This window comes from Callithrix jacchus, chromosome 7, assembly GCF_049354715.1.
Source record: "Callithrix jacchus isolate 240 chromosome 7, calJac240_pri, whole genome shotgun sequence".
Lineage (NCBI taxonomy): Eukaryota > Metazoa > Chordata > Mammalia > Primates > Cebidae > Callithrix > Callithrix jacchus.
The window spans coordinates 88569996-88591641 of NC_133508.1; the positions used below are offsets into that span (position 1 = coordinate 88569996).

Consider the following 21646-nt stretch of genomic DNA (forward strand, 5'->3'; position numbering starts at 1 on the left):
TTAGCACTTTGGGTAGTCAAGTCCGGAGGATTGCTTGAGGCCAGGAGTTCAAGACCAGCCTGGCCAACATAGCAAGAACAACCCCTCCTTAAAAAAAAAAAAGACTACAAGAGTGAGTGGGTATTGTTGCTATCATTTTCTATTTTGAAATTGTAATTAGTGTATCTGTGTAGAATTTTTGGCAAGTACTATTTATAAATTTACTTTTACTAATGTATAATTTTCTTCCAGTAAAAACACATCTTTTAAGTGTATAATTAGATGAGTCTTTGCAGTTGTTTACAGACTTGTTACCAATATCCCAATCAAAATATGAAGCATTGCTATCTTCCTGCAAATTTCCCTCCTGTCCCTTTCCTATCTGTCCCATGCCCTAGAGCCATCCTGTTGTGATTTCTGTCTTCATAGGAGGTTAGTTTGTGTGTCAGGTTTTCCTCTCATGTGCCAGTAGTAGATGGTCCAAGGTGCAACACTGGCTATTAGTGCAATCTCTTAGTCTCTTAGAAATGAACCAACATGTCTGTCATTGTGGAAGCAGTGTTTACATTTATGTGAAAAGGAGAGGAACTATTGTGTCATTTGTCCACATTCATTGTCCTTGTGTTTTCTACCATCAATGTATTAAATGTTTATTCTTTGAAAAGTACACTGTAGCAAGGGTAGCATATTGGGTGGGGGGGGGGCGTGGTAGGGACAAGGATGAGTCAGAAACTACCTTCCAGGAGAAGTGATCAGACATGCACATACATTATTATCATATAAGATAGAAATAATAAGTGCCTTAAGAAAAGATGGCATGCTGTGTGTTAATAAGTTCAGAAGGAGACCTCACTTTTAGCTGTGAGAGGTTCATAGCAAGTCAATGAGTTTCTTGCTTGATCTTTAACACAATGTACTTTAAGCAAAGTAAATTAACATTCAAATAAATTTAAAGGTCTTTATATAACAGATTTGGGGAGGCATTCTTAGCTTTTTTTTTTTTTGAGGTAGGGTCTCTTGCTCTGTCGTCCAAGCCAGAGTGCAGTGGCTCGATCAGGACTCATTGCAGCCTCAACCTCCTGGGCTTAAGAGATCCTCCTGCCTCAGGCCTCCAGTAGCTGGGATTACAGGCACATCCTACCATGTCTGGCTAATTTTTTTTTTTAAATTTCAGTAAAGAGGAAGTCTCACTATGTTGCCCAGACTGGTCTCGAATTCCTGAGCTCAAACAATCCTCCCACCTCTGCCGCCCAGAGTGCTAGCATTATGGCATGAGCCACCATACTTGGCCATTCTTTGCTTTATAAAAGGATTGTATAATTATTTTAAATGGCAAGCAGATCTTATTTACTGAGTTGTAAATATATTTGCACAAAACTTTTTTAGACACGTTTATTTTGTGAAGCAGAGTAAATTCATATTTACATTTCTAATTAAACAGGTTTTTATTGATGGCACTATATACTGGCACCAAGCTAGATTTTATGAGTTAATTTGTAAACTTAACAAATAAGATATTTTAGTTCTTAGTAATATACTGAACTAATCTGAAAGTTTGCAGTCCTGTTGGAGATACAATTAAGATATAATCAAGAAGTTCCTTTTGTGCTTTTGATTTAATGCTTATTATTAGAGATTATTATTAATCTCTAATTGTTTGATGGCAATAATTTAAAATGCAATTTAAAAATTTGGTTGATGAGGACTGAAAATTATCAGAAAGGGGAAGTAAGTTTCCCCTGTGTTACTTGGGAGAGTTGAATAGCTTGAATTGGGACTGAATGGGCATTATTTTGAGTGAATTATGTTTGTTGAATGAGTGAGGTACCTGGAAAAGTAGGCTGGGACCATTCATTAAGCAGACATTTATTTTATTGTTTTTATTTATTTTTGAGATGGAGTCTTGCTCTGTTGCCCAGGCTTGAATGCAGTGGTGTAATCTTGGCTCACAACAGCCTCTGCCCCCGCCCCACCCCCAGTTTCAGTGATTCTCCTGCCTCAGCCTCCTGAGTAGCTGGGATTACAGGTGCATGCCACTAGACTGGCTAATTTTTTTGTGTTTTTAGTAGGACTGGGTTTCACCATGTTGGCCAGGGTGGTCTCAAACTCTGACCTCAGGTGATCCTCCCACCTCAGCCTCCCAAAGTGCTGATATTACAGGCGTGAACCACCACGCCTGGCCCACATTTATTTATCAGTAATACCTTCCAGGTCCCAGGCATTACTTAGGTTCTGAAAGATAGGGTGGGAATAATAGTAATGTAAAAAATATATATATATATGTTTGTGTGTGTGTGTGTATGTGTGTGTATATATTTTTTTAAGATGGGGTCTCACTCTGATGCGCAGGGTGGAATGCAGTGCCCTGTAACCTCTAACTCCTGGACTAACAGGATCCTCTCACTGCAGCTTCCTGAGTACCTAGGATTATAGGTGTGTGCTACCATACCTGGCTAATTAAAAAGCATTTTTTTAAGAGACGGGTTCTCATTGTGTTGCCCAGGCTGGTCTTCAACTCCTGGCCTGAAGTGATCCTCCTGCTTCAGCTTTCCAAAGTGCTGAAATTACAGGTGTGGACCACTGTGCCTTGCCATATTAAAGCAGATTTAAGACTTCCATTTAGCTAAATAGTTCTAAGTATGTCCTTACAATTACTTTTTCCTAAGGATTTAAGAAATGGACAGAGCAGGCTGACTGCTGTGTAATTTGAGATTACTGTGAGCTATTCTCTTGAGAATGCAGGTCATCTCACTGTTGGTCGTTACCTTGCTGTGACTGGGGCCTCTTTTATAAGGGAACTGATCCCATTCATGAAGGTTCTGCCCTCATGACCTAATCACTTCCCTAAGGCCCACCCCCTAATATCATCACCTTGGGGGTTAAGATTTCAACATACGAACTTGGGGGGAATATAAACATTCAGTCCATTGCAGTATGTATTCCTATAAATACATGTTTCTCACATTAAGTAAGCCCTAGGAGAGTATTTTCTAGAATAGTTTGAAATTAATTTTGGCAAAGTAAGTTCTATTTTCTGATAGATTTATATGATTCTTTCAGAAATTTCTTACCCTGGGAAAGTAAAAATTGTTTCTGATTTTATTAATTTACTGATTTCCAGAAGGTTCTTAATTCTGTAACCAGCAAAAAGCTGCTTTTGGTTGCTTAACCCCATCCTAGATTACTTCCAGCAGGGCTTGTGTATGTTCTGATTATATCACCAACTATTTTGATAACATAACAGTTGGAGGTTAGGATCTGTTTCTCAGCTTCCTGGGAGCACCAGTCAATGCTAAGGTAAAATATCTGTTTACATCTAAAGAATAAATCGATTTGGACATTGACAGTATACTGAAGAGAATCTAGATATCCTAAGAGGTTTGCTGCCTAGAGCTAGGCACACAGTATTGATTACAGTGTTTGAAATCAGCATTCCTTAGATGTTTCTTTACAGAAAAAAGTACTGACTTTTAAAAAAGAAAAGTGTCAAGCGGGTATAAAGATGGTAGCTAGCATAAAGGCCAAATGTCTTTTTCCTTTGAGTCAGATTTAACAGACATACTAACACACTAAAATCTATGAAGTTTAATTTGTCTTTGGGCAGCTAATTTTAGTTTTCTGACCAGCATAATCAGAGTAATAATAGAAACTTCAAATTACTGGCTGTTGAGGCATAGCAGATAAAGTTATGGGTTATGTTAATGAAAATTTAAATGGCTAACTGTACTTATGTGTATCCTTCCTATAATTTATTCAATATTTTTTGTTTCCTCTATGTACTAGGTCATTATTGTCCTAGAATTTAAGGCTAATATGGATGATGAAATTAAGCAATTTCACGCCTGTTTATAGAATTACAGATTAAGTACTTGGCAGGCTCTTAATTATACATCTTTATTAATTTCATCATGAATGCACATAAGGTATAAGATATTCTGGATCAGAGACATTTCATAATAATAAATATGTTGGCCTACTTTTGCTCTAATTCTTACCCCTAGAGTGATGCTACAAAAGTGAGGTCAATTGTCCTACATGAGTAGCTAGACACTCTTTAGGTAGGAGACAAGGAAAAATTATTTTTCTCTCCTATGAAGGGGAAATAGGTATCTGTCCTTCTCCCCTTGTGGAAGGGTCACTTAGGAAAGGTAATAAGCCTAAATCCTAACTCCAACCCTTTGGCATATAAAAAGGTCTCTTCATCAGACTGAGTTCTGGAGTCTCTTTTTACACACAGATATCTAGGGAAATAGCTGTACCCCTTTTCTTAGCACCTTGGAGGCTTAGCCTAGGGAACTACTCCAGGCTATAACCTTTCAAACTTCTCTGGGAAATGAGAGAGGTTTTTATTATCCTTCCAGACCGGTTGAAAACAAAAGATCTTATCCTTATGGCATGTGGAAATGTTGCCAGGACCCTAGAGCTTTTTACAAGAACACTGAGAAATCCATGGACGTTTTATGTCTTAGTGTGTTTTCTGTTGCTACAACAGAAAACCACAGACTGGATATTTTATAAAGGAAAGAAGTTTATTTTGGCTCATGGTTCTAGCAACTGGAAGAGCACAGTGTCCTTCTTGCTGCTTTATAGCATGGTGGAGGGCATCACGTGGTGAAAGAGCTAGAGCAAGAGAGGTGAGAGAAATAGCTTTTATGACAAAGTCATTCCATTAATAATGAGCACACTCCTGTGATAGTGACATTAATCCATCGAGTAGGACAGAGTCCTCATTAATATATTCATGAGAACGAAGGCAATAAGTTTCTAACACATGAACTTTTGGGGGACACACTCAAACCCATAGCATTTTATTTTCCCACAGTATTATGGGGAAAAAGGGTTTTATTATGCCCCTGGTAGAAGTGAAGGGTAATCTACTCTAGAGGTTCAGGTAAAGCTTTCCTTCTTAGGGACTGAGGGTAAGTAGGAATTAGCCAATAAAAGGAGTGAGGGTAGATGAGTAAAGACACTTCAAGCAATGAGAACAATCCCTGTAAAAGTCCTTAGGCAAGAAAGTGCTTGGCTGGTTTAGGGAACTGAAAGATTAGTATGGCTGGGGCCCAGGGATGATGGGGTCTTTTGGGCTGGAGCCAGGCCAATCAGGGTCTCTATAGAGAGCAAATTTAAGAAATTCGCATTTTATTTTAAGTGCAATATAGAGCCATGAAGTATTTTTTTGCTTGCTTGTTTTTTTTTGAGACGGAGTTTCGCTCTTTTCACCCAGGCTGGAGTGCAATGGTGCGATCTCGGCTCACCGCAACCTCCGCCTCCTGGGTTCAGGCAATTCTCCTGCCTCAGCCTCCTGAGTAGCTGGGATTACAGGCACGCACCACTGTGCCCAGCTAATGTTTTGTATTTTTAGTAGAGACGGAGTTTCACCATGTTGACCAGAATGGTCTCGATCTCTTGACCTCATGATCCACCCGCCTCGGCCTCCCAAAGTGCTGGGATTACAGGCCTGAGCCACCGCTCCTGGCCTTGTTTTGTTTTTTAATTGAAGAAGTAACCTGACGAGATTCATGTTTTGAAAAGACCCCTGGCTACTGTGTGGAGAAAGGATTAGAGGAGAGAAATAAGAGATAGAGAAGAATTAGAAGGTGTTACAGGTTGGGTACGGTGGCTCACTCCTGTAGTCCCAGCACTTTGTAAGGCTGATGGGGTGGATCACTTGAGCCCAGGTATTGGAGACCAGCCTGGGCAACAAGTGAAACCCCTTCTCTACGAGGAAAAAAAAAAAAGTAGCTGGGCGGTGGCATGTGCCTGTAGTCCCAGCTGCTCTGGAGGCTGAGGTGGATCACTTGAGCCTGGGAGGCGGAGGTTATAGTAAGCCAATATCATGCCAGTGCACTCCAGCCTGGGCAACAGAGTGAGACCTTGTCTAAAAAAAAAAAAAAGGTAATACAATATAGGGATGTACTGTAGAGTGCTGGATTCGGGTGGCTAATAGTAGAGATGAGGTTAAATGGAAGAATTTGAGAGTTTGTTTTTCTTTTTCAGTTATGACCTCATGAAAGAAGATTTGAGTTTTTCTGAGACAGAAATGAGGGGACTTTGATTGGATGGAAGAGAGACAGAATCATGAGTTAGTTTTATACATGTTGAGTTTTTTTTCTTCTTTTTTTTTGAGACAGAGTCTTGCTCTGTCACCCAGGCTGGAGTGCAGTGGTGCCATCTTGGGCCACTGCAACCTCCACCTCCCAAGTTCAAGTGATTCTCCTGCCTCAGCCTCCTGAGTAGCTGGGATTATAGGCCTGTGCCACCACACCTGGCTACTTTTTGTATATTTAGTAAAGATGGGGTTTCACTGTGTTGGCCAGGCTGGTCTTGAACTCCTGACCTCATGTGATCTGCCCACCTTGGTCTCCCAAAGTGGTGGGATTACAGGTGTGACCCACCACACCTGGCCCATGTTGAGTTTAAAATGCCTGTGAGAAAGCCAGGTGGAGATGTGCTGAGGGAGACAGCGCAGAGAAAATGTGAAATAGCCCTTGCTGAGAATGGGAAAGCAAGTCTACTGATAAATCATTTCCTGCTCTTCCCTCTACCTGGGACTTTGCCCTGAAATTCTTCACTTCACTGGGTCCTCTAATTCAAATCTGTTTTTGTATCAACTCCTTAAAGAATTTTTTCAAGCTGCTTGAGTTAAAGTAGAACCTCCTTTCCCAACAATAACTTTCTGATAATCTCTGATATAATGTAAATGTGTCCTCCAGCATTTATGTGTTGGAAACTTAACTGTACATGAATGCTGGGGGACACATTTACATTATACGTTGGGAAGTGGGGGCTAATGGGAGGTGTTCAGGCAGTGCTCTCATAAACAAATCAACGCCATCATAAAAGGATTTCCTCACTTGTGCTCTTTGCTTTTCCACCCTTTGCTCTGCAATAAAGAAGGCACACACCAGATGCTGGTGCTTGGATCTTGGAATTCCCAGCCTCTTAGAGCTGTAAGAAAATAAATTTCTCTTATAAATTATGCAGTCTCTTGTATTCTGTTTTAGTAGCACAAGATGCACTAAGATAATCACCTTCCTTTATTTTCTTAACACTTACCACCAGCTGAAACTATCTTTTTAACTTGGGTTTTTTAGGCAGAATATCTACTCACATCTTTTGCCCATCTTTAAATTGGGTTGTTTGTCTTTTTATTGTTGAATTGTGTGAGTTCTCTATATATTCTTGATACTACACCACTACCCATAAGTTATAAGTTATTTGCAAATATTTTCTTTCTTGATACTACACCACTACCCATAAGATATGAGTTATTTGCAAATATTTTCTCCTATTCTTTGTTTTGTCTTTCCACTTCCTTGATAGAGTTTTTTGTTTGTTTGGTTTCTTTTTTTAATAACAGGATCTCATTCTGTTGTCCAGGCTATGGTGCAGTGACATGATTATAGCTCATCATAACCTCAAACTCCTGGGCTCAAGGGATCCTCCTGCCTCAGCATGATAGTGTTCTTTGAAGTACAAATAGTTTTAATTTTGATGATGCTCAGTTTATTATTATTTCTTTTATTGCTTGTCCTTTTGGTGTCATGTAACCATTGCTGATTCCAAGGTCACAAAGATTTATACCTACATTTTTATCTAAGAACTGGATAGTTTTATCCTTTAAATTTAGATCTTGGATCCATTTTGAGTTAACTTTTTTTTTTTTTTGAAGCAGAGTCTCACTCTATCACCCAGACTGGAGTGCAATGGCACGAACTTGGCTCACTGCAACCTCCACCACCTGGGTTCAAGCAATTCTGCCTCAGCCTCCAGAGTAGCTGGGATTACAGGCATCTGCCGCTATGCCTGGCTAATTTTTTTATTTTTTAGTAGAGACAGGGTTTCCCCATGTTAGTTAGACTGGTCTCAAACTCCTGACCTCAGATGATCCACCCACCTTGGCCTCCCAAAGTGCTGGGATTACAGGTGTGAGCCACCACGTCTGGCCTTGAGTTAACTTTTTTATGTGGCATAGGGTAGGTATTCAGCTTCATTCTTTTACATATGGTTTCAGCATCATTTGTTGGAAACACTATTCTTTTCCCATTGGATGGTCTTGGTAAAAAAAAAAAAAATCATTTGACTATGTACTTTTGGGTTTTTTTCTATACTTCCAGTTCTATTCCATTGATCTTTATATATATCTTAATGTCAGTACCACACTGTCTGGGAGGCAGAGGTTATGGTGAGCCAAAATTATTACTGTGGTTTTTGTATTACATTTTGAAATTGAGAAGTGTAAATTTTGTTCTTTTTTCGAAGATTGTTCTGGCTATTCTGGGTCCCTTGCATAATCACTGAATTTTAGCATCAGCTTATCAACTTCTGCAACAGAAAAGGGCAGTTGGGATTTTGATAGGGATTATATTGAATCTGTAAATTGATGCTATTATAAATGGAATTGTTTTCTTAGTTATATCTCCAAATTTTTTAAATCTAAAAGTATAGAAATACAATTAATTTTTGTGGCCAGGCATGGTGGCTCACGCCGGTAGTCCCAGCACTTTGGGAGGCTGAGGTGGGTGGATCACGAGGTCATGAGTTTGAGACCAGTGTGGCCTACATGTTGAAACCCTGTCTCTACTAAAAATACAAAAAATTAGCCAGGCATGGTGGCGGGTGCCTGTAATCCCAGCTATTCAGGAGGCCAAGGCAGGAGAATCACTTGAACCCAGGAGGCGGAAGTTACAGTGAGCTAAGATCGTGCCACTGTACTCCAGCCTGGGCAACAGAGCAAGACCCTGTTTCAAAAAAGAAAGAAAAAAGAAATACAATTCATTTTTGTTATTGAATTTATTACTCAGTAATGAGCTCATCAAATTCAATAACAAATTAAATAACAATTGAATTTGTTGAGCTCATTTATTAGCTCTAATAGTTTGTTTTTGGTGTGGATTCCTTAGGATTTTCTTTTTGTTGTTGTTTTTTGTTTTTGAGTTGGAGTCTCATTGTTGCCCAAGCTGGGGTGCAGTGGTGCAACCTCGGCTCACTGTAGCCTCCTGGGTTCAAGAGATTCTCCAGCCTCAGCTGCCCTAGTAGCTGGGACTACAGGCACCCACCATTCCTAGCTAATTTTTGCATTTTTAGTAGACATGCGATTTCACCATGTTGACCAGAGCTGGTCTTAAACTCCTGACCTCAAGTGATCCACCTGCCTCGGCCTCCCAAAGTGATGGGATTACAGATGTCATCCACTGCACCTGTCTCCCTAGGGTTTTCTATATGTAAGGTTATGTCTTCTTCAAATAAAGACACTTGAAGTTCTTTCTTTCTAATCTTTATTTCTTTTTCTTGCCTGATTTCTCTGGCTAGTACCTCCAGTACAGTGTTTAGTAGGAATGGCAAGAGAAGACATTTTTGTCTTGTTCTTAGGTATAAATCTTTTATCATTATAAATGAGGTTACCTATAGGCTTTTTATATATGGTCCTTTTTAAGTTGAAGTTCCCTTCTGTTTCTAGTTTGTTGAGTGGTTTTTATCATGAAAGGGTGTTCGATTTTTTTTTAAAGAATCTTTTCTGTGTCTTTTGAGATGATCATGTGATTTTCTTTATTTTATTAATATGGTATATTCTATTGATTTTTATATATTGACTTAACCTTGTATTTTTGGGATAAATCCCACTTGGTCATAGTATATAATCCTTTTTATATGTTGCTGGATTTGGTTTGCTTGTATTTTGTGAAGGATTTTTGCATCTGTATTCAAAATAGATGCTGGTTTTTTTCTTATTATGCCTTTTTCTGGTTTTGGTATTAGAATAATACTGGCTTTATAGAAGAAATTGGGAAGTGTTCCATCTTCTATATTTTAGAAGAGTTTGTGAAGGATTGTTGTTAATTCTTTAAACATTTGATAGAATTCACCATCTGCGCCTGGGCTTTTCTTTGTGAGAACTTTTTTGATTACTGATTCAATATTTTTACCTATTTTACCTCTATTCAGATTTTCTCTTTTTTTCTTTAGTCAGTTTTGACAGTTTATATCTTTCTTGGAATTTGTTGGTTTCATCTAATTTGTTGTTGATTGTATTTCCTTGGATTTTTTTATTTTTGTAAGATTGGTGGTTATATGTTTTTCTTTCATTTCTGATTTTAATACTTTCAATCCCCTTTTCCCTTGGTCAGTCTAGCTAATGGTTTGCCAATTTTGTTGATCTTTTTAAAGAACCAACTTGTGGCCAGGCACAGTGGCCTGTAATCCCAGCACTTTGGGAGGCTGAGGCAGGTGGATTGCTTGGGCTCGGGAGTAGCCCTAGAACCTCTTCAGAGTAGAACATATCAGTTTAGTATTCCCACTTCATGGGGGTGATCTTGTTTTCTCATCCAGCTGAAAAGACTGTAGCATTCATTTCAGAGGGGTCCTTTTTAAGGTACTGGGCCTTGTAGCTGGAGACAGACAGAGGGACAGTTACTGGGCTGTAGATCACATATGTGTTTGTGCCAATTTGCTAAGTACATTTATTAACAGGGTTTGGAACACTGGTAAGATAACACTCAGCAGGAAGATTGCTGGGGTTATGTCAGCTACCTTTCATTACCAGAAGCTACTAGGATTCTTCAGAAATAACCTAATATTTGGTGAATGGCATAGTCAGATTTGCTTCAGACCAGGATATAGCTGAAGATCATTGGCAGCTGGAACTTTCCTCCTCATCTCTCAGCGTCTATTGCTGTGTAGGCTTTCTTTATTCACATGGAAGACACAGGACCAGTGGCCTCTGTATCTCACAGCTTCAAGAGCAGACAGGAAGGAGCTCTTCCCCTCACCCCAGTTGAGAAACTTCCTGAGAGATGATGACTCTCTCCGACCCTGTGGGGTAGTGGGTGCTGTGATTTGTCACCTTCCTTTGTCAGATAAGGCTGTGTCTGGTGGAAGCAGTCGTACCAGCTTCCCTGTAGCCCCACATTAAAGCTGAGTGGGGAGAGTGAGGGAGAGGGCCCTGTGCTATTGTGAAAGGGGAGGATTTGATGCTGTTAGAGTTAGATAAGGTCTGGGGAGAATGATTTGCAGGACGGCCATTTCCAACTGTGCAACTCTGCTACAATTTACATGTGTAACACTGGGTAACTTAATTGATCTCCCTAGTGTCACTTTGATTTATAATGTGTGAATAATTCTTACCATGCAAAGGCTTGTAAGATTTATTGTATATAAAGTGCCCATCACGTAAGGGGTGTCAACGAGTGAGAATCTGCTGCTGTGACTATTGTTATTAATAATGTTGCTATTATCCCTTTCCCCAAGTCTTCATATTTAACAATTATTTTTCTAAAACACACCTGTATGAATGTTATTGTCCTCCTTGTAAACCATTAGTAGCTCCCCATTAACTATTGAATATAGTTGAATTTCCTTAACTACTACATGTTTTTTTCAGACCCTTCAGGATCTGGTCCCTGTAATCTTTTCAACCTCGTTTTTTTTTTGATGTTTAATTTTTTTTTTTTTTTTTTTGAGACAGTCTTACTCTGTTGCCCAGGATGGAGTGCAGCATCGCCATCTTGGCTCATTACAACCTCTGCCTCCCCAGCTTAAGGGATTCTCCTACCTCAGCCTCCCAAGTAGGTGGGATTATAGGCATGTGCCATCATGCCCAGCTAATTTTTGTATTTTTAGTAGAGATAGGGTTTCACCATGTTGACCATGCTGGTCTTGAACTCCTGGCCTTGCTTAAGTGATCCATTCACCTTAGCCTCCCAAAGTGTTGTAATTATAGGTGTGAGCCACTGTACCTGGTCTTTAGCCTCATCTGTAAGTTCCTTTATACCCTGTGCTGTTGTCTATACATCTCTTCTCCTGTGAATAGGAAAGTAAAGTATTCTACATCTGTGCCTTTGCTGATGTTGTTCCCTTGTCTTGGAATGAACTTTCACCCACTACCTTCCCTCTCTTTTTATCAGATTCCTCCTCTCCTCCTTTCTTTCCATTCTTTCCTCTTCTCTTCTCTACTGTATGCTTTTCTTCTCTTCTTCTCTTTCTTTTTTTGAGACAGGGTCTTGCTATATTGCCCAGGCTGGAGTGCAGTGGCTATTCATAGGTGCAATCCTACTACCGATCAGCACGGGAGTTTTGACCTGCACCATTTTCGTCCTGGGCTTGTTCACCCCGCTCCTTATCCTTAGGCAACCTGGTGGTCCCCCACTCCTGGGAGGTCACCATATTGTTGTCGAACTTAGTGCAGACACCCGATTGGCATAGTGAGCTACAGCCCAGAACTCCTATACTCAAGCGATCCTCCAGCCTCAGCCTCCTGAGTAGCTGGGACTACAGGCACGCTCCACTGTGCCCAGTGTCTTTTATGTTTTTTAAGCCCTAGGTTGAAACTTGAACCTGGTGGTCATTTCAGTTTTGCTTCCCTGATCTTTTTCCCTGACAGGGAGGAGCCTTCTGAGTCCACAGCACTTTTTTTTGCTCTATTACAATAGTCTACACGTTAGTTTTTTTTTTCTTCTTCACATTTTGCAAGAATCTAAGCCAATGATTTTGTAGAATGTCACACATGTTGGATTTGCATGATTATTTCCTAATTGTATTTGTTTTAATTGTTTTCAGTTATCTCTCTTAGTATTTTTGTTGTTGTTGAAAAAGGGTCTTGCTCTGTTGCCCAGGCTAGAGTGCAGTGGTGTGGTCAATGCTCACTACAGCCTTGACCTCCTGGGCTCAAGCAATCTTCTCACCCCCCAGTCTCCTGAGAGCTGGGACTATAGGTGTGTACCATCACACCTAGCTAATATTTTATATATTTTAAAGATAGAGTTTCGCCATGTTGCCCAGGCAGATCTTGAACTCCTGGGCCCAAGCCACCCTCTTGCATCGGCCTCCCAAAGTGCTGGAATTTTAAATTAGGAAACTGTTAGGATTATAATTGGCCCTCTTAGTGTTTTTTAATTTTTAGGTTACTACTGGGGCCTGTTTTGCCTTTTTTCTGTTTACTGTAATTTTATTTTAAAAATTGTATTATAGTAGAAGAGGATCAAGGATGAATATATTTGTTCTTACTTTGTTTGAGTTAATTTTGCATTCTGGCCTTATTAAGGATTTTCAAACCTAATTATTACTTTTGTATTTCCTTTATACTTTTGAAGGGAAGATAAGTATAGGGTACAGCAAAAGGGCTACTAAATGCTTAAGAAATGTTTTAATCAACTGTTTTCCTTCACTAACTGTGTGATTAGTAAAGAACTCTTTTCAGCTCTGCTTGCTATTGGGAAATTTTATTCCTAAAATATATGAGTCCTGACATTTATAGGTAGAACAAAAAGAATACTCTCTTTAGTATCTCAGTAATCACTTCTGAACATAAATTCTTATGGCTCAGGAGTTTGGATGTTGGGCATCTATAGTTTCGAATGGGATAATCATCTTTAAAACATAATCATATGATACTGGCTTGTTTTGCTTCTTTCTCACGCAGGTGAAATACAGGAAAATACCAGTTGTTCAAGTATTAAGTATTTGTTCAACTTCCATTATTTGAGATTTTACTTTATTGTATTACACATGACTAATTTACTTTTAGGAATATTTACTGAATGTAAACGTAGCACTTTTGCATAACATAGGCTTTGCATGGTTCAGTTTAGTAAGGAACACAGAAAGGGTAAGTTACATTCCATCAGCAAATGTTTTTGAGCTCCAAATGTGTATCAGACATTGTTCTGAAGCATAAGTCAGATATGATTTTTACCCCCTAAGAAATGTGTAATCTTGTGGGTGAAGTAAACCAGTAATTATAACGCAGGGTGATTCATATTACAACAGGGGAACACACAGGAGACTCTGGGAGCCCATGGTAGAAATGTAAATCAGACAGCTAAGGTGCTTGAGATTTACCACGAGGCAGAACATTTGGGTCAAGGAAATTCCAAACAGAGGGAAATTGGATGAGAGGTCACAGAGGCAAAAAATGTCACCCGTTTGGGGAATTGCAAAGAGGTAAAGCTTAAGCAATACTTAAAGCATGGTCTTCTGTTTGCCTTTGTCAGAATTATCTGGGAGCAGCTGGTTATGGTGGCTCATGCCTGTAATCCCAGCACTTTGGGAGGCCAAGGCAGGCGAATCACTGTCAGGAGATAGAGGCCACCAGCCTGGCCAACATGGTGAAACCCCGTCTGTACTAAAAACACAAAATTAGCCAGGTGTGGTGGCAGGTGCCTGTAATCCCACCTACTCGGGAGGCCGAGGCAGGAGAATCACTTGAACTCGGGAGGCACAGGTTGCAGTAAGCCAAGATTGCACCATTGCACTCCAGCCTGGGAGACAGACTGAGACTCCATTTCAAAACTAACCAAAAAAAAAAAAAAAGAATTATCTGAGTGATTCTTAAACCTCCAGGTGATTCTTAGCCTTCTAGGTGGTTCTCTGACTCCCTAAAGTATGAGAAATATTCATACTTAAGAAGATGAAGAAGGAATGAAAATAATGATGTAATCTGGTGACAACAGATGCTGGAGAGGATGTGGAGAAATAGGAACACTTTTACACTGTTGGTGGGAGTGTAAATTAGTTCAACCATTATGGAAGACAGTGTGGCAATTCCTCAAGGACCTAGAAATAGAAATTCCATTTGACCCCGCAATCCCATTACTGGGTGTATATCCAAAGGATTATAAATTGTTCTACTGTAAGGACACATGCACACAAATGTTCATTGCAGCACTGTTTACAATAACAAAGACTTGGAACCAGCCTAAATGCCCATCGATGATAGACTGGACAAGGAAAATGTGGCACGTATATACCATGGAATACTATGCAGTCATAAAAAACGATGAGTTTGTGTCCTTTGTAGGGACATGGATGAATCTGGAAACCATCATTCTCAGCAAACTGACACAAGTACAGAAAATCAAACACTGCATGTTCTCACTCCTAGGCTGGTGTTGAACATTGAGAACACATGGACACAGGGAGGGGAACATCACACCCTGGGGTCTGTCGGGGAAATAGGGGAGGGACAGTGGCGGGTGGGGTGTTGGGGAGAGATAGTATGGGGAGAAATGCCAGATATAGGTTATGGGGAGGAAGGCAGCAAATCACACTGCCATGTATGTACCTATGCAAAATCTTGCATGTTCTTCACCTGTATCCCAAAACCTAAAATGCAATGAAAAAGAAAAGAGAAAAAGAATGATATGCATGTTACATTAAAGATATGTATAAAGTTCTGGCCGGGCGCAGTGGCTCACACCTATAATCCCAGCACTTTGGGAGGCTGAGGCGGGTGGATCACGAGGTCAAGAGATTGAGACCATCCTGGTCAACAAGGTGAAACCCCGTCTCTACTAAAAATACAAAAATTAGGTGGGCATGGTGGTGCATGCCTGTAGTCCCAGCTACTCAGGAGGCTGAGGCAGGAGAATTGCCTGAACCCAGGAGGCGGAGGTTGCGGTAAGCCGAGATCATGCCATTGCACTCCAGTCTAGGTAACAACAGCAAAACTCTGTCTCAAAAAAAAAAACAAAAAAGAGATGCATAAAGTTCTATGATGAGGTTCATTTATATACACTATATAACATTTCCATTTAAAACCTGTTTATTTTCCTATCCATAAATAATTTCTTTTTGGAAGGGGAGTCAGCAGAAGGAATGGGTATTACTGTAAATCTTGTCCTTTTATCTCCAGATGATTCTAAAAACAACCAGTCTGTTAATGTTTTATTCATTGACTGCTTTGTTTTTCTTTTAGTCCAAGGACAAAATGATGAGAGGCTCTCGCAGAGGATGTGTTAGACTCAGAGTGAGTATTCATTTTTATGAAAATCAATTTTGACAGAAAGAAGAAAAATGTATTTTGATAGAATTATGGAAGTCTAAAATTAGTTTAGCTTCTTAATTGTTGGGGCAGCATCTAAGTCTCAGAGAGAAAATGTGATTTCTCCAAGTAACTGCTAGTCAGTGTCAGAACCAGGACTAGAACTCATTTATTTTGGCCGGTGACTCAATGTTGTATTTATGACTTAATGCATGTACTGATTTTCTTAAAACTCTACTTTACAGACAAGAGACAAGGGCTGGAAATTAAGTGAGCTATAGTGTTAGTGGTATATCAACAGTAGAAAAAACGGAAAAATCCCCACTATTAGCTGCTGCTGCTTTGTTTTTCCTGTTTAGCACTATTTAATAATGGTATATATATATCAGTGCTGTCCAGTAGAAATACAATATAAGCCACATCTATAATTTAAGATTTTCTAGTAAGCCACATTTCAAAAATAGAAACAGGCAAAATTAATATTTTGTCTAGGTCAGTATATCTGAAATATTATTTTACCATGTAATTAATATTTGCAGTCTTTTTTTTTCATACCAAAATCCAATGTGTCTTTTACACTAAGGGTACATCTCAATTAGCTATACTTCAGAGAAGGGGATCAGTAGCTACATGTGGCTAGTGGCTGCCTTATGGGGCAGTGCAGACCTATAGCTTCATGCTGCTTTTAGTTTCCACCATTGTTCAAATAGGTAAAGGCAGGAAAGAATGCATGGCTAGGGATACAGTTTCTAGTATCCATCGTATTTAAAGAAAAGTATGCCTCTATCATAACTAGCTTAATCAGATTCTAGGAGTCTTTTCTTCAGGACCCTGTTGCCTTCTTTCCTCCATCTTCTTTTTTTTCTGCATCTTTACTTTTGAAGATGTAAATATATTTGGTAAACATATTATTGCCCTTATTAACAGTCCTTGATATACTTGGGAAATAACTTTGAGAAAGAAACCAAATTATAATGGAAAAATCCTGGCACTGAGACAGGAGTAAGTATGGGAGATTTGCAGGATGGAAATGAGACAGACCTGTTTCAAGCAGATGGTATATATGTGATAGCACAAAGATTTTTAAAAATTCAACTTCTAGTTTTTGTTTTTTCTAAAAATTTCCTTTGGTTTCCTTTTTGTCTGTTTGTTGTAATTACTTTTCTAAGCCCTTGCTGTTGACCTCAGTCACACTTAGTCTGGTATTAACTGCTCTTTTGGCTTGAGATAGGTTCAATAATGAGACTTTGGCAGAACTGTCTTGAGAGAGCACTGCAGTTGAATTCCATCTGGATTTTGGTCACTGTCTCATTGTTACAGTTAATCCACTGGTTTTGCCTGTCTTTATTTTTTTGTTTTTGCTTTTAAATATAGCTTAATTAATTATTAACCCTTCTAACTACCACCTTAAGAAATAGAATTTTTCCAGCTGCACCTGAAGCCTCTCCACCTGCCCCAATTAAATAAATTTCATCCCTTATGTGTCTCCTAAAGTAACCACTTACGTTATAGTAATCATTTCTTGCATTTGGTTATAATTTTTTTACCCAAATGTGTATCCCTAAGTCCTATAGTTTTCTTATCTATTTGTTTAGCTTGATGTCTTTTGTTTACAAGTTGTCTGTTGAAGAATCTGGACCGGCCGGTTGCTATAGCTCATGCCTTTAATCCCAACACTGGGAGGCCACTGGAGGCAGAGGATCATTTGAGCCCAGTAGTTCAAGACCAGCCTGGGAAATATAATGAGATCCCCGTCTCTAGAAAACATTTGGAAAATTAGCTGGGTGTGGTGACACATGCCTATAGACCCAACTCCTTGAGAGGCTGAGGCAGGAGGATTGCTTGAACCCAGGAAGTCAAGGCTGTAGTGAGCTATAATTGTGCCATTACCTTCCAGCCTGGGTGACAGAGTGAGACCCTGAGACGCTGTCTGAAAAAAAAAAAAATCCAGACCCTTTGACCTGTAGGAATTTGCCGTAGTATAGATTTTACTGATTGCACAGTGGTGCAATTCACTATGTTTCTCTGTCCTTTGTTTTTGCTACAAATTGGCAGCTGGATCCAGAGACTGGATCAGACTGGATCAGGTTTGATCCCTTTGGCAAGACTCTAGGTGCTGGTGTGTTTCTTTAGCAGGAAGAACACAGTGTCTAGTTTTTGCCCTTTGTTGATATTAGCAGCTATTGATGTTTAGCACCTGCACCCATTAACTCATTGAGGGTTGCAAAATGATGACAGTCTATCATTTTGTTTTAATTTTTATCAGAAATAATTTTATAAGGAAACACTTCATCTATTATTTGGTTACCCAGTGGTGCAGTTAAAATAGAATGACTGATTATTTCCTTTTATTTACCAGATTTTCAGGATAATGAATTGGCTTCAAAAACAACCATTTATATGTGTGTTTACATATATATATTTCCAAAAGAATTGGAAACAGGGACTGAAACAGATGCTTACATATCCATGTTCATAGGAGCATTATTTCCAGTATTCACAGTAGCCAAGAGGTGAAAAGGATCCAAATGTCCATCCACTGATGAATGGATAAAAAATGTGCTTATAAATACAATGGACTATTAATCAGCCTTATAAAGGGAGGAGATTCTGACACATGCTGCAACATAGATGAACCTTGAGGATTACTATGCTAAGTGAAGTAAGCCAGTTACAAAAAGACAAAAGAGGTATGATTCCATTTATGTGGGATACCTAGAGTAGCCAGATTCAGAGACAGAAAGTAGAATGGTGGTTTCCAGGGGTTAGGAGTAGGGGAAATGAGGACTTAGTATTTAATGAATATGGAGTTTTCAGTTTGGAAAGATGAAAAAATTCTGGAGATGGATGTGATGATGGTGATTATCATATCATGAACAATGTGAATGTCCTTAATGCCACTGAATTGTACATTTAAAAATGGTTACAGTAGTAAGTTTCATGTTAGTATGTTTTACCATCACACAAAAATACCCATTATTTTACAGTTTTATAGGTCAGACATCTCAGTTGGGTTTTGTGCTTAAGGTCTCATATGACTGAAATCAAGGAGTTGGCTGGGCTGGACCCTTATCTGGAGACTCTGAGGAAGAGTCCTCTTCCAGGCTCACTCAGGGCATTTGCAGAATTCAATTTCTTGTGGTTGTAGAACTGAGGCCCTGTTTTGATGTTGTTGTTGTTGTTGGCTGTAAGTTGTGTTCTGCTTTCAGCTTCTTGAGGCTGCACATATTCTTGGTCATGTGGCCTAGACCCTTCCATCTTCATGTCAGTGATGTGCATTGAATCATTCTGGTCCTCTGAATCTCTCTGACTTCCCATTCTGCTGTCAGCTGCAGAAAATGCTCTGCTTTTAAAAGACCTTATGTGATCACATCAGATTAGGTTTATCAGATGATCTTCCTTTTGTCACGTAATGTAACATAATCACTCCTGCAGTATCTCATCATATTCACAGTTTTCATCCATACTCAAGGGGGAGGACATTATACAGGGGCAAGGGTCTGTGAGGGTCATTCTTAAAATTCTGCCTACTACACAGCATGACAGAAAAGAACCAAATATATCTGTGTTTGAATCCCATTTTCACCCATTGCTTTGTTTGCTGGAAAAGGGAAGCTGTCATAAGCTTCCTGAGCTTGAGTTTCTTTTCTTTAAGGTGGAGATTATACTCTTCTTGCAGAATTTTGTGAGGATTAGGTCCTGGCACATAGATAGAACCTATTAATTAGAGGTGTATATGTGTGTGTCCATGTCCCACCGTGTGTACACACGTGCATTTTACTAGGCTTTGTGGTATTTTCCAAAAATTAGACTGCTGAGGCTTCTTAGTCAATAAATATCTGGAGGGTTTGTTTACAATGCAGATACCAAGTCCACCTTCTAGATAGGTTGCTTTAGTGTAGTGTTCCGGAATCTTTATTTTTAAACAGATTATGCAGGTAATTGTGTTGTGTAACCACGTATGAGACCACTGGTGTAGAAACAATCAGAAAGATCTGGGGCTGAATTTTACTCAGCTCTTCCCTTACTGACTCTGACATTGAACAAATTTCTTGACTTTTATGAGAATACCATGATATAACTGGTAGGGTTGTTGTTAGGCTTATTAGTTATATATGTATAGGAAATGGTAACTGCTATGGATGACGATGATGATGATGGTGAATATAGTGCTGATAGACACTGCATCTAGATTCCAAATGAGCTTAATGGGCCATCATTGACTGCACCACTGATCTTGCCCCTGCCTCATCCATCCCATCCTATATTTGAATCATACTATGTTTCTTCCTGTTCCCTCACTGTGCTTCTTCATTCCTCATTGCTTCTGACTTTTTTTTTTCTTATATCATGGAAGGGTTCTGCACCTTCTGATGAGCTCATCTCTTAAGAGACTTTTCAAATGTTACCTCTTCTGTGAAGCCTTTCTGATTCACATACTTCTAATAGGTTTAATTCTCCCCCATCCTCTACTTTTTTTTCCTTCTCCTGCTCCTCTTTCTTTTCATTCTCACCTCCCGCCTCTTTTGACAGGATCTTGCTCTGTCACCCAGGCTGGAGTGCAGTGGTGCAATCACAGTTCATTACAGCCCCAAATTCCTGGGCTCAAACAATCCTCCTGCCTCAGCCTCCTGAGTAGCTAGGACTATAGGTGTGTGCCAACACACCCAGGTAATTAATTTTTTTTTTTTTTTGGAGACGAGGTCTCACTGTGTTGCCCAGGCTGGTCTTAAACTCCTGGCCTTAGGCAGTTCTCCTAACTCAGTCTCCCAAAGCATTGGGATTACAGGCACCAGCGACCATACCTGGCCTGTCATTTTACATTTGTAATTTAGAGCCGTGAAATTACTTGTTGCATTGTATTACATGTTAATGTTTCTGTTTTCCCTGCTTGGATAATAAGTTCCCATCCACTGTCATACTTGCCTGGCACATAATAAATACTCAAAAATGCTTGTTGTTAATTTTATGTATTTATAAAAATAATCAGTACATTTTGGGAAATTTGCCTTTACTATGATTTACATACGAAAGAACTATGGGAGTTATTTATCTTAAACATAATATGAGCTAGCAGTATGATATATTTTCTGAAAAAGAAAGCAAAATATCCATGTGAATATAAGCTATGTAAAAGAAGAATGGGGAAAGGAACCATAGAGGAAACCCAGATCAGGCACTGTGCTAGATGATTTTCATACACATTCCCGTCATAACCCTGTAAGGTAAATGAGTTTGTAATTTCGTTTTGCAGATGAGAACACTGAGACTCACATTACTTTTAGTAACTTATCAAGGTCACATAGACATGGTGAATCTGAGATTGGACTTGGATCTTATTTAAAAGCCCTGTTCAATTCTTGACTTTACTAGGCTCCCATTCCTCTGGACTAGAAGAGTGAATTCAGATACTGTAAGTTGTTGTAAGGTAGTGTAAAACCAGTGGAGGAAAGCAGAAAAGTGAAAAACTTTTTTTGTGTTGGTTACGAAGTGTGTGCCACTAGATGGTGCCCTTTTCTTGATGAAGAAGTAAAATGTTGCTTTAGTCCTGTGATCTGATTCCTTTGCATAGCAGTCAAAACCAAAACATTGACATTTTCAGATATCTGGAAAATGGAGATGTAACAACATTAAAGAGGCAATGTGGCCTGGTCTCGGTGGCTTATGCCTGTAACGCCAGCACTTTGGGAGGCCAAGGCAGGAGGATAACTCGAGTCCAGGAGTTGGAGACTAGCCTGGGCAACATAATAAGACTTCTTTTCTACAAAAAAAGGACAAAATTATCTGGGTGTGGTAGATTCTACCTCTAGTCCTAGCTACTTGGAAGGCTGAGGTGGGAGGATCACTTGAATGCAGGAGGTCAAGGCTGCAGTGAGCTGAGATCATACTGCTTGCACTCCAACCTGGGTA

General features: G+C 39.5%; 1 protein-coding gene and 1 long non-coding RNA gene across 39 annotated transcripts in view; one reads left to right on the forward strand and one right to left on the reverse strand.

The window, feature by feature from the left end:
* The window catches only part of OSBPL9 (oxysterol binding protein like 9), a 185664-nt gene that overhangs the window by 23778 nt on the left and 140240 nt on the right, over positions 1 to 21646 (forward strand). For all 38 annotated transcript variants that reach the window (XM_009001204.5, XM_054236220.2, XM_002750813.5 and 35 more), the window contains one exon: positions 15671 to 15721. In XM_009001204.5, the coding sequence (XP_008999452.2) occupies positions 15671 to 15721 (51 nt within the window). The remainder of the gene's footprint in view (positions 1 to 15670; positions 15722 to 21646) is intronic.
* Positions 4511 to 21646, reverse strand: part of LOC144576997 (uncharacterized) — a 32942-nt gene continuing 15806 nt past the window's right edge. The window contains exons 2-3 of the long non-coding RNA XR_013520062.1: positions 6834 to 6927; positions 4511 to 4599 (exon numbers count right to left, since the gene is read on the reverse strand). This is a non-coding gene — a long non-coding RNA (uncharacterized LOC144576997). The remainder of the gene's footprint in view (positions 4600 to 6833; positions 6928 to 21646) is intronic.